The sequence below is a fragment of the Mandrillus leucophaeus genome, unplaced genomic scaffold, assembly GCF_000951045.1.
Source record: "Mandrillus leucophaeus isolate KB7577 unplaced genomic scaffold, Mleu.le_1.0 Scaffold80, whole genome shotgun sequence".
NCBI lineage: Eukaryota > Metazoa > Chordata > Mammalia > Primates > Cercopithecidae > Mandrillus > Mandrillus leucophaeus.
Window position 1 is genome coordinate 1,398,611 of NW_012108697.1, and position 13,960 is coordinate 1,412,570.

The following is a 13,960-nucleotide window of genomic DNA, read 5'->3' on the forward strand; positions in this document are numbered from 1 at the left end:
AGGGAGAACATCAGGATAAACAGCTAATGTATGCTGGGCTCAATACCTAAGTGATGGGCTGAGAGGTGCAGCAAACCATCATGGCACACACCATAAGCACACATTTACCTATGTAATGAACCTGCACATCCTGCACATATACCCTGGAACTTAAAAATAAAAAAAGAAATAGCCACAGGGGACCCAGGGAGACCAGCAGGAGGCTTCTGCAGTGATCCAAACATGAGATGACATGGCTTAGACTAGGGAGGTAGCCACGGAGGGGAGATGCAGGTGGATTCAAGAGACCTTTAGAATTGAAAATCAACAGGATTTGAAGCAAGAAACCCCTCCACCCGACACCTCAGTACTTCCCTACCGCCAATAAACACAACTTACCTCTGGAAAACAGGAAAATACAGATGGTTTCCAGCAACAGGAAAGGGGGCATGTTGATACAACTACAGAGACGGGAAAAGAAGGAAAGAATCAGCAATTAGTTCTGTGAACGCCCCAAGTCACACCGCCAAACAAGATGCCAACTCAGCCTTTTCCAGGTCACAGATATGACCCCGGAGGCCCTCAGCACAATAACTACAGTGGCCTGGAAAAGTCCCCAATTCCCAAAAAGTCATGGAAGACTTTACTCCAATTACTTTCGTTTTAGACACCAATCTAATATCTTCCTCAGGATACCTCTCTCATCCACCCCCAAATGCACCCCACCCTCCACACGCCCTGGGAAGGTGTGCTCTCCTGCTCTCCCTGGAGTTAACAGGCCCGGGCTGTTGGCTCTGCCTGGGTCCCGACTAGCCATGTGACTCTGGGCAAAGTCACTCCTTTCTCAGGGTCTCCATTTCTTGATGAGGAGTTAGAATTCAACAGGCTGAAGATCTGATTTTCAACATCCTCATCTTCTGAAACCTTCTAATGCGGTTAACAAACCTTTCCCTAGATAAGACAACATCTGAAGAAAGCCTGCACTATCTAAATTATCCACTAGTCATCACTAATCATCTAAATTATTTATGAATCATAATCTGGCTGAAGGAGGAGGAAATTTTTTATTTTTATTTTTTTATTTTGAGATCGAGTCTCACTCAGTAGCCCTAGCTGGAGTGCAGCAGCCCGATCTCGGCTCACTGCAAACTCCGCCTCCGGGACTTAATGTGATTTTTGTGCCTCAGGCTCCCGAGTAGCTGGGACTACAGGTACACCCCACCACACCTGGCCAAGAAAAATTATTTTTAAAGAAGTTTTTAAAAAAAAACTTCACCACCCAGGCAGCAGCCACACCTGCCCCGTGGTGGCAGAGAGCCTACATGAACCCAGGGGCCCTAGTCCTCATCCTGGTGCCCTGTGACCCTGAGAGAGACTGTGGGTCCTCCCTTACAAAGCGAAGAGAAGGGCCCCGATGTGGCTAAGCTGTCTTAAGAGTTTTAAAAGTCCCATTGGATCCCCGCCTCCATCGTGAACCTATGATGTGTGGACCTCAAGATACATCCAGCTCAGTTTTGTTTTTTTGACATACTTATTTGCATAAAGTTTACACACATGCCATGACTCCGAAGTTTTTTAAAAAATAAGATCTTTGGGCTGGGCGCGGCGGCCCATGCCTGTAATCTCAAAAAAATAAATAAATAAAAAATAAAATAAAATAAAAATAAACCCTTCATGGTGGCTCACGCCTGTAATCCCAGCACTTTGGGAGGCCGAGGCAGGTGGATCACCTGAGTTCAGGAGTTCGCGACCAGCCAACTCCTGGTCAACACGGTGAAACGTCTCTACTGAAAATACAAAAAATAAGCCAGGCATGGTGGTGGGCACCTATAATCCCAGCTACTCAGGAGGCTGAGGCAGGAGAATCGCTTGAACCCGGGATGTGGACGTTGCAAGTCCCTAAATGGAGGTAGAGTATGTGTTCCTATTTTATATACTCTCATATGGGAGATAAGTGGTTAAGGAGGACAAGAAACCCAACCAGGCCTGCCGGGGTGCTGGACAGACACAGAGCATTCCTAAGGGAATGCCACCAGAGGAAAAAAATACAAATCTGTACAAAAATCTTTTTTTTTTTGAGATGGAGTCTCGCTCTGTTGCCCAGGCTGGAGTGCAGTGGCACTATCTCGGCCAACTGCAAGCTCCGCCTCCCGAGTTCACACCATTCTCCTGCCTCAGCCTCCCAAGTAGCTGGGATTACAGGCGCCCGCCACCGTGCCTGGCTAATTTTTGTATTTTTAGTAGAGACGGGGTTTCACCGTGTTAGCCAGGATGGTCTCAATTTCCTGACCTCGTGATCCACCCGCCTCAGCCTCCCAAAGTGCTGGGATTACAGGTGTGAGCCATCATGCCCGGCCAAAAATCTTTATTTTCACACTTGAATCACATCCTCATTCCAACAGCTTTATTAGGCTTGGCCAACCCAGTATGTTACACACTCACTCAGGTACTTGGAACATTACTGCAGAGCTCCTTAACCAATCGAGTCAGGGCGAAGTGGTCACTTTCCCCACAGCCAGACTCTGGATTTGTCTCCTGGGAGGACACCATGCCTGGCACAGGCTGAGGGGGCAGCTGCAGTGGAACCTTGCCTCCAGATTATGAACCAGTGTAAGCAGCACAATTCTCGTGGCTAATTTCACTTCAGATTGTCATGTTTATTGATGTGGAGCTTTCTGAATAGGGAGGTTGAGGCACTGCCAGGTGCTCAGTAAGACAAATATTTCTTGCAGCGCTCTAGATTGAGGGCAGCAGTCAATGGTAAAATAAATTTCAGTAGCATGTTCCTGACAGGTTATATAGCAGCCCTGGCTCAAGGATTTCTCCCCCTCCACGATTCCTAAGACTGTTTGCTAGTTGATTCTTTGTTTTGGGAATTTGATGGTTTTGATGAATTTGCTGTGATCCAGGGGTGTTCAAGTACTTCTCTGAGCACTGGCCTCTGGCTGGGATTGTGCTTCAACAGTCTTGAAATGAGGTCCCTGGGTCCCTCTGTTACAGCCAGGGAATGTGAATTCAGCTCGTGATACTCTTTTTTTTTTAAGATGGAGTTTCTTTCGCTCTTGTTACCCAGGTGGGAGTGCAATGGCACGGTCTCGGCTCACTGCAACCTCTGCCTCCCAGGTTCAAGTGATTCTCCTGTCTCAGCCTTCTGAGTAGTTGGGATTACAGGCATACACCACCATGTCCAGCTAATTTTTGTATTTTTAGTAGAGACGGGGTTTCACTATGTTGATCAGGCTGGTCTCAAACTCCTGACCTCAGGTGATATGACCGCCTTGGCCTCCCAAAGTGCTGGGATTACAGGCATGAGCCACTGCGCCCGGCCCAACCCGTGATATTCTTTTGTAGGTCTCTTGGTATGTGTTTGCCTCAAAAGGAGGCTTTCCAACTAAAAATTCATAGCAAAGTACACCAAGGCTCCAGAGATCCACCTTCTCATCATACATCTGACCTTCAATCATCTCGCTGGGGGCGGGGGAGGGAGTCCAGGGTGCCACAGAGCGTGGTCCTCCTGGGGGATGGAACATGCACTGACCACACAATATTCTCAGGCTGTATGGTTATTTCCATGATGCCACCAGATTCTACCTAATTCTAGAATATGCACCACTTGGAACAGTCTATAGAGCTCCTTGGATTTCAAAGCAGTCCTAAAATAAACTATTATAAAACAAATATCCCCGCCAGCCGAGTCTTCGTGCAGGGTCTTCCTGCTTCAAATAACTAAGAGGCTCAAGTCTTCCCCTGACTTAAGTGAAAATCAGACACCTAACATGGCAAGAGCCAGGATGTCAGGACCTCTCCAGACATGATCAAAGGGAGAAAGGTGGCGGGAAGGATATTGGCCTGCAGCACACACTTCCTGCTAGCTTCCAGCCCTGCGCATGCCAGCAAGGAAGACTCATGATTTCCCTTTCCCCTAACGACATGTTTTTTTTGTTTTGTTTTGTTTTTTCTCTTACTCCACACCACAGAGGCAGAGCAAGCCCCCACCTGCCACCTGTGAGTCACGCCGGGACGAGGCATTGAGGATGCGGTGAAGAGCTTCTCAATGCTGTCTCTAGTCCTTAGGTTCAGGATGATCTTCTTGAGTTACAGCTTCTGACCCTGGGCACTGGCAGGAGACTAAGGCTCAGGCCTGTTAATTATTTATAAAACAAGGACTCTAGCAGCCACTTCCCCAGGCTGCTGTGAGGATAAAGTGGAAGGAGGTACAGAAGGTTCCTGCCACATAGGAAGGCACCCAGTAAACACAGGCCCCTTCCCTCCATGCTATGAGACCAACTTAAGCAGCTTGATCTCGATCCACTATGTGCCTCTGCTTGCCCAGCTGCATGTTTTTCCAAAGTCGCCCAAGTTTCTGCTCATTAAAATAGAATGTATGTTGGCAATCTACAAATGCACACAGGAGGTCAAATGCCTTCTCCTAGTTGTTTGGATCAATCAGACGGTGTTGACTCTGCAACCTCTGCGGCACCTCCCTCTCCTGTCCCCCTCAATACAACCCCTATCGTCACACAGCCCATGCTGAAACTGCCTGGTGATACGTTTGTCTTGACTGCCAGGTGGCAAATGCCCAAGACTACAGACTGCATCTAGTCTCTGCTGGAGCTCCAGAGACCTACATATCTGGTCCTTGCTTGCTAGATAAACAAAACACCAGAATACCTCCTGCAGGAGGGCTAGAGGGACACTTCCAGGGCATCGTTACACTCACTGTGTTCACTGCATTCTTTTTTATACCAAGATTAATGAAATGAATGCTATTGCAATGCTGGTGAAGTATTGTTTGCACTCTATTCCCACCCAGTCATCTCAAATAGGCAGCTCATTCCCCTCTCATATCGAAATTTTCCTACGATACTAATTTGACCTCCAAAATACAGCCCTATACCTGGAAAGCTTTTTTTTTTTTTTTTTTTTTTAAAGGGTGAATTCCACAGTAAAAATCAACAGCTACTACCATGTAATGAGCATTTCTTGTGTGCCTGCCACTAGGCTCCGCCCTTCGTGTCTTCTCTCCTAATCCTCACAGCCAGCCAGGGAGGGTATATTATCCCCATTTCACAGGCGAGAAAGCTGAGACACAGAGAAGTGAAGTGTTCTGCCCCAGCTTACACAGCTAATCAGTGGATCAGATTCCATTCTGGCCTCCTAGCATCACCTTCACGGTTCTGGGGAAAGCTGCCACAGAATGTTCAACAAGGGAGAGGTGCTGAGGCTGCCGGTAAGAGGGGACACTCTGGCAGTAGTCCAGGCTCCAGAAAACAGGCTATGAACTAAGGGCAGTTCAGAAGCACAGAAGCACAGTTTTAAAAATCTGTCACCCTGAATCCTGCACGTTGGCAATTCCGTCCCGTCCCCCCACCCACTCCCCCTCCCGCTGGCTAATACCTGCCAGCAGCTCCCACACTCCATCCGGCACAAGATGAGATTTGCCAGGGCCCTCTGGCTTCCTACAAAGAAGTTGGGAGTGATCTGCAAGCCAGGGGCTGGAACAGACCACCCATTCTCAGGTCCACCTCGTCAAGCTTTTCCATTACACCTCGCTCATCACCTTGTTCCCTTCTGTTCCATTACTCATGCTAATCCCACGCGTTATTTCTGGCTTCTGGAGTTCTCATCCATGGATGTAGATGCTCCCCACGCCCCCGATCTCCTCATCAGAGTGTGGCCTTCGGATCCTGGTTCCACGCAGCACTAGCTGCACTTGGGACAGCAGGCATGTGAAGTCTGCTGCAGGATGCCACAAAAATTTCCACTGTGCATTACCCAGGAATTATATTTCCCATGACACAGGAAGAAATAAAAGCCAAAACAAAGCTACTTTTTTTAAAAAAAAGAAGAGCTGGATTGGGGATAGCTGAAGGCAGTTTTGCAGGATAACGTCTGCCTTCTCTACCGTCGGAAATGAAATGAGTGTAAGGAAAAAGAGGAAACCATTTCTACCTCCTTACAAAATGCAATTCCAGTCCCAAATGGATTAGCCCTCAGCAGCCTCCTCCGAATCAGCAGGATGGAAATCGGAGCCCTTTACAAGAACAGCATACACCTGAACGGGAAGGCTAAAATCAGAGGTAAAAATCTCCGGTGGGGAAGTCTTCGCTGTAAGTCATCTTGTAACCTTTGGCAAAACATTTGGCTCGGGCCCAGAGTGTCAGCAGATGTGGAGGACACATTTCTACTTTAACACGGCAGACAGCATTTTAAAGGCTGCTTGGGGAAAGTCATGCTCCCCCTAAAAGTATTCAAGTTTCAGAACCCAGTGGCCTGACAACCAAAAGTCAGCAGCAAGGAATGAACTACATGCCATTTCCCTGGAAATGCGAATTCCCTGGAGGGTGAGGGAGAAGCCGGGAAGATAGGCACAGATCACAAGCCCTCTCACTCTCTGCATCTGCAGAGACATTTTTAGCCAGAAGAGAATTCATGTTTGTTTTGACGGATGATATCTGAAAATGCTTTAAATTGTACACAATCCGAATTCACTGTGTGAGACACGGATTAGCCCTGAGGTGTGAGAACACACACAGGACCCAAAGTTGAGAGACAGGATTCCAACCTAGCTCTGCTCCTAGCAGCTGGGTGACTGCAAGCAACAACCTCCCCCTGCCTTAGTTCCTCATCTGCCAAATAGGGAGAATCTCAGTTTCATAAACTCCCCCAGTGTTGATTGTAAAGATTCAGTGAGACAGGGTAGAAAAGTCTCTGCTAAATAGTAAAACGCTTTCTAAATGAATGATGTTAGAAGTTTATCATTACCTTTAATATATTCATTTCATTGAACAACACTCATAACCTGTAGGGTAGATATTACCATTTCCATTTTTACAGATGAGGAAATGGTCTTGGAGAAGATGAGACCCAAGGCCACAGAGCGAGAAAACCCCAAGCTTAGAGTCCAGCCCAGGGCTTCTCAGCTATGACCACAGGCACGCGGTACACAGATGCACTGGTACACAGAGGCACGTGGTACACAGAGACATGCGGTACACAGAGGTACCAGAATGCAGAGGCACACGGTACACAGATGCACTGGTACACATAGGCACCGCAGTATGCAGAGGAACGTGGTACACAGAGGAATGTGGTGCACAGAGGCATCGGCACGCAGATGGACCTGGTACCAGGAGGCATGCGGTATGCAGATGCACTGGAAAGAGCAACCATCTGATGTCAGGACACCTGAGCACGAGCCTCCTGGGTAAATTTCTTCACTTCAGTCTCTCAATTTCCTTCTCTGTAACATGGAGGTAACACCATCCATCCTATTTCCCTGGAAAGGTTGTCGCCAGGATCCCATGAAACCACAATGCGAAGGCTCCCGGGGAAAGGGCAAAGTTTCCTAATTTGAGAGCGGGGAAATTCAGTTCAAGAGAAGAGACTCATGACCAGGAAAGGAAGGGGAGGACTGAGGGTAGTAATCACATTCAAGGAAAGTCAGCAGGTAATGTCGTGGGTGAAAGAGGAAAAGCAAGCAGTCCAGAGCTGTTTAGAAGATGAAATGGCACAGAAAGGAAGGGACTTCAAATGTATTCAGCTCTCCCAGTGTGCTCCCTTGGGGTTATACAGACACACTTTGCAGGGAATGCACATGCACAGTCACCAAGAGACTTCCAATAGCTTCCTCGATGATGGGAGGTGGGGATTTGTTTGATTTTAAAATAGCCTTATTGGATAAAATTTAAAATGAGCAATTCTGTTGCAGCCCTCCCAATTAAACTAGGTTTTCATTTACTGATACGTTAACTCAAAAGTTTGAGGCTAGAAGAGAGGTTGTTCTAAAACAACCTCGTAGTGTTGCTGACCCTCCCCTTGCTATAATTATATGAAATTTCATTTATCCAGTAAAAATTATTAAGCACCTGCCCTGTGCTCAATACCCTTCCAGGTACTGTGAATGCAAGGACAATGCTTTGTAAGATGCACACATGTCAGGGGAGTTATTATCAAAAGGCATTCTCACCAGGAGCTTATCTCTGATGCCATCACTGCCAAATAACAATTCTGTTGTTTATGATGCTCATTAAAAAGCCGGGAGGGGAAATGTCAATGTATATTACTGAGCAAAAGACACCAATCTGAGAAGGTTACATACTACATGATTCCAATCACAGAACATTCTGGAAAAGGTAAAACTATTGAGACAGTAGAAAGATCAGTGATTACCATGGATTGCAGGGAGGGCAGGATGCACAGAGGATATTTTAGGGTAGTGAAACTACGCTGTTTGATACTATAATGGTGGATTTATGTCATTTTACATTTGTCCAAATGTAAAATGTACAACAGGACAAAGCCCAGTGCAAACTGCGAACTTTGGGTCATAATGATGTGCCAATGTCGGTTCATCAGTTGGAGCAAATGTATCATTGCAGTGGGGGATGCTGATAATAGGGGAGGCTGTGCATGGGTGGGGACAGGAGGTATATGGGAAATCAGTACCTTCTGCTCAATTGTGCTTTGAACCTAACACTCTAAAACTGGGTCTTGGTTTTCTCATCCGTAAAAACATGGGCTTCTGACTATGATTCATCCCAGGGGCTTGTGCCTATTGAAGAGAGGGGAAACAGTGGCTGTAATCTCTGGATGGTAGACCAAAAACCAGATTTAAAGAAAATACACTGATGGTTTTCAGCCAGACAGAGATGATGAGGCAAGCAATCCTCTTCTCCAACCTGGGATTTGCCTGGGGACCTAATCTGAGAAATTCTTATACTACTAGGAGACGGCTCTGGGCTGGATTTCTACAAAAGAAGAGTAAGGCCTGAGGAGCTCTGTACCCCCATCAGTCACAAGAGAGGATGGCTTCAGTCTGCTGAAAGCCAGCAGCATTTACAAATTCATGCCTGTGGCTTTTGCCAACTCTAGTGGTACCTTTCTGACCTCTTCCCTTCTCTTTCCTGACTCTTCAATAAATCGACATTTCTTAATATAGTGTCACCTTGAAAGCAAAAGAGACTTTGAATTTTTGGGACTGAATCTATAAAACACTTAGAGGTTCTGCGATTTTACTTAAAGCAGCTTATAATTTGAAAAATGCACATATTCTAATTATTCCAATCTCCAAGACATCAAACGCATAGTATGGTGTCCCCATCGCAAGGCCCCTCTCAGCTGGAACCCTTGATTCCACAATCACAAGCGACAAGGTGCCCTCCTCCCTTCTCTTCTGTCTGGTGCCCCCAGCAAGTTTTCAAGGTGCAGTTCTGAGACTCTCCCATTCACCGTACTAGCAGGTGGCAAAGAGCCCAAGGTGGGAAGGATGTGTGGGAAAGGTCGGCTTAGCTACAGAAAGTTTTGTTAGCCTTATTGGAAGGGAAGGCGACACGCAGGAAGCAGGGCTGAGCCAGGTGGGGGAAGCCACCAGAACAACAAACCCCTGGACTTCCCATTGCCCAAGCACGAGGACTCTCTCAGGGCAGCCGGCCCCTCTCAGGTTCTGCTTGCAGACACTTCGCTGGGGGCACTCGTTTTGCCTGGGAAAACTGCCCCAAGTCCCCTCAACACCTGTACATGTCCTGTAATGGGGTATGGGGTGGAGGCGAGCATGTCACCAAATACTTTATTCAAAGGGCGAGTCCCTTTCCGCGGCCGCCAGGGAAGGAGGCCCCGCGACTGCGCCAGGCGGGCAGCTTGGGTTTAATACATGCCCTTCTCCACCCCTGTACCCAGAGCCGCTACCCCCTTACCTGCTGACCGCACCCCTCCCAAAACCCCACCAGCTCGCCCGGGTCGGACCGCGAGTGGCTAGGAGGCCGGCGCGCGCCAGGTGCGCTCTTCCCCCGACGCCGCCGTCCCGGGAAGGCCGCACTCAGGTGCGCTCAGACAATGCGAACAAAGCCCGCACCCTCGGCGGGGCCGCCCAGCCCGGGCACTCTGGGTAGGGGTGACCGGGCAGAGGGGGCCCCAGTCCGGGGAGCGCGAATCAGTCATCGGCAGCCCGCGCTGGTGGGTACCCGGGCGCCAGAGGCAACTTGAAGCTGGGACTCACCGGGAGGAGCGTGGCGACCAGCGCTAGGTGCCCGGGCAGCTCTGCTCACAGGCGCGGGCGCGGCTCGGGCCAGGGGGCGCTACGGCACCACAGGAGAGGCGCCTGGGGCGCGGCTGCCACGTGGGACACCTGTTTGTCTCTCCTGGGAGAGGGCGGCGCGACCCAACCCGACCCGGCTGAGGTCGGAGGCACTACCGCCAGGGAGGTGCATCAAGCCCCTAGCGTTTTTTAACGCTGAATCGGCCAAGGTCTGCAAATAAACAAGTACTTACTTCTTCGCGGGTCACCCAGCCTCTGAGCGGTGCAGCAGCGAACACTGTGCCATCAGCTGACTCCTCTGCGGGCTTTATAGCTCCTTGAAAAAATGTTGACTTTGGCATCTCTTCTATTTGTCGGGGCAATTGCCTTTAATTACCTGTCCCTCCTATTATTGTAGCTGGGTAATAAGCGGACCTTTTGGCCATCATCCTTAAGTTTGGAGGGTTTTGATTTAAAAAACAAAACAAAACAAAACAAAAAAAACAAAGCACAATGCCCAGCATGATGCTTTATATAAAGTAAGCTCTCAATGAACGTTGACTATGACTGCACAATCTATAATTTCCACACTTCATTTAAAAACTGTCAGTGCATGCCTGTTCATTGCATATTAAAACAAGGAAAAACAGTAAGCAAACTGATAAATCACTCATTTTCCACCACCCAGAGATAATCACTGTTAACATTATGGTGTATGTTCTTCTAATGTCATTCTATCTATGCAAAAATTTATATATTTTTAGTTCATTCAATACAAAATGTACATTACTCAGATTTTCCACTTCCTTTTTTTGAATGTCTATGTTTTGAGCCACTACATAATGTTTTAACATACTTAACCTGCTATTGTTGAATATTAAACTTTCCATTTTAATACAATTAGATGTATTTGTGCTTTTGTCCAATTACTTCCTTGGAATAAACTACAAAAAGGTTAATTTCTAGGATACAGGTTTTATACAATTTAAGACTTTTGATGCATATTATCAAATTGTCCTCAAGGAAGGTTGACCTGCTTTCTCTTTTCCATGCTCCTTCCTGTTATTCTTGTAAATGTCAATTTGATAGGAAAATAATTTGTTTTACATCTTTCCTGTCTGTAGTTCTCAGTTAATTTCCAAGCCTCCCGACATTGACAGCTTCTAGTGAAAGTGGCCCATGGTGACTTTAATGTTGCAAACCTCACTGAAGGAGGCTGGGGGAGGGACTCATTTATTCCTGTAATTCATTTATCCCAGTAACATTTACTGAGCGCCCAAAAATGAAAACAGGGCCACACCAGAGCAGCAGACATAATGTACCACCAGCATGCCAGCCCCACAGGGGACAGCAGTTGGTGTTGAGGTCTAACTGCTGGGGAGGGATAGTCACTGCCTCTACATCAGCAACGCCCCAGAGAAATACTGTGCAAGCCACATGTGTAATTTTCAATGTTCTAGTGGCCACATTAAAAAAGAAAAGAAAGTGAAAAGAAACAGACAAGCAGGATTTCAGTATTAACCTAAAGATCCAGAATATTATCTCAACATGTAATCAATAAAGATGTTTATACTGTCTTCAAAGTCCATTTGTTTGTTTTTGAGACACATTTTCACTGTTGCCCGGGCTGGAGTGCAATGGCATGATCTTGGCTCATTGAAACCTCCTCCTCCCAGGTTCAAGTGGTTCTCCTGCCTCAGCCCCCTTAGTAGCTGGGATTACAGGCGCCCGCCACCATGCCTGGCTAACTTTTGTATTTTTAATAGAGACGGGGTTTTGTCATGTTGGCCAGGCTGGTCTCGAACTCCTGACCTCATGTAATCAACCCGCCTCAGCCTCCCAAAATGCTGGGATCACAGGCATGAGCCACCACGCCTGGCCAATCCTGTTGTATTCTATACTCACAAGCACATCTCAATTTGAAGTGGTTGCATTTTTAAGTGCTCAATAGTCACATGGGGTGAGTGGCCTGTGCTGCTCCAGAGATGTCCAACAAAGACAAACCCCAGGTCCTCAAGAAAGTGGAAATTCTACCTATGACAACCCTTTCCCCGCACCCCTTATGCTGTTTAACAGTTACCAGCATACTTTGGCCTAATCAGGTTTACCTTGGAGAAGCCACATTTCAACCCTGGTTGTTCCTGAAGTATTTGGCATGTCTTTAATTTGGGGGTGGGGGTAGTATTTCACATTTTCATTCCGTGATTATGAAGAACTGAAAGTGCAACTACAGTGAAGATACCTGTTGCTTCAGACTTCACATCAATGTATAATCGGTCTGTCCGGGATGTGCACGCCGACAGGAGGGAAGACAGGTGGCACAGGCCCTGGTGAGTGATGAGTGGGTGACCAGCAGGTGTGGAGGCTTTTTATGCAGAAAGCTGGGTAACTACTTTTGTCATCCATGACATCCCTTCCTTTGTGAAGATTTACAAGGATTTAAAAAACAAAGTTATTATGAATTACCATCATCATAAAGGGCATGTAAGCTTCTTGCTTCCCAGGAACTTACCTTACTCATCTTTGCAGCCCAATGCTTGGTAACTTGCACACAGTAAATGCCCTCAGAAATAAATAAAAATCCCATGTCTTCCACTGACTGAAAGGACCCCCTCTTGTCCAAGGGGACCCCAGAGAAATATTTTTGAGACTTAGTCTCGCTCTATTGCCCAGGCTGGAGTGCACTGGCTGGATCTCGGCTCACTGTAACCTCTGCCTCCCAGGTTCAAGCAATTCTCATGAATCAGTCTCCCGAGTAGCTGAGATTACAGGTGCCCACCACCAGGCCCGGCTAATTTTTGTACTTTTAGTAAAGATGGGGTTTCACCATGTTGGCCAGGCTGGTCTCGAACTCCTGACCTTAAATGATCTGGATAAATCTTAAAAGCAGAGTTCCCAGATATGACTGGAAGAGAGGTGGGACACAGCTTGTTATATCCGCTCCTTCACTATCAGCCATTAGGTTTTTTTTTTTTTTTTTTTTTTTTTGAGAAAGGGTCTTGCTCTGTTGCCTAGCCTGGAGTACAGTGGTGTGATCTTGGCTCACTGCAGCCAAGAGCTGCCTTGACCTCCTGGGCTCAATTAATCCTCCCGCCTCAGCCTCCCTAGTTAGAACTACAGGTACGTGCCACCATACCAGGTTTTTTGTTTGTTTGTTTGTTTTGTAGAGATGAGATTTCCTTGTGTTACCCAGGCTGGTCTTGAGCTCCTAGGCTCAAGCAATCTGCCCACCTCACCCTCCCAAAGTGCTGGGGTTACAGGCATGAGCCGCAGTAACCAACCTTCCTTCTTAAGGGTTAAACAGAAAACCAGCCCTTTGGGAAAGACTTGCTCCAGCCCTGTTATCTTTGAGGGTCTCACTGTATCCCCCAGGCTGAGGGACAGTGGCACAATCATAGCTCACCACAGCCTGGACCTCCTGGGCTCCAGCAGTCCTCCTACCTCAGCCTCCAAAGTAGCTGGGATTATAGGCATGTACCATTGCACTGGTTGTTTTCTTGTTTTGGGTAGAGATGAGGTGCTCTGTTGCCCAGGCTGGTCTTGAACTCCTCGAACTCAAGGGATCCTCCCAGTGTTGGGACTGCAGGTGTGAGCCACTGCGCCTGGCCTGGCCTCTACTATTGACATGAACCAACCACTTGATGCTGCCCCTTCCTTTTAAGGTTTCAACAAACCAAGCAACCAGCACTCCTAAGAGACAATGGACCACAGAGTGGTTCTGGCTAGTCTACAGAAGATGCACCATGAGGGTTGTGTCCTCTGCTTCACCTTTTGACCTAAAAGGGCCAAAAACTCCACCCCAGAATCGTGCTAATACCATTTTTTGTACATGCAACCCATTAAGAGGCATGAACCTTAACTGTACACACACATCTCCTTTCATAAATATTTATGACTCCTCCTATAGCTTACTATTTGGCCACTCCACTCAGCATAAATTCCTGTATTGTTTTTCTCAACCTGGAA

General features: G+C 47.4%; 1 protein-coding gene across 1 annotated transcript in view; it reads right to left on the reverse strand.

Annotated features, from left to right (window-relative positions):
* VWA2 (von Willebrand factor A domain containing 2) overlaps positions 1-10,296 on the reverse strand; it is a 51,459-nt gene extending 41,163 nt beyond the window's left edge. The window contains exons 1-2 of the mRNA XM_011967498.1: positions 9,977-10,296; positions 379-440 (exon numbers count right to left, since the gene is read on the reverse strand). Of these exons, the coding sequence (XP_011822888.1) occupies positions 379-430 (52 nt within the window). The 5' untranslated portion in view covers positions 431-440; positions 9,977-10,296. The remainder of the gene's footprint in view (positions 1-378; positions 441-9,976) is intronic.
* Positions 10,297-13,960: the final 3,664 nt, after the last annotated feature.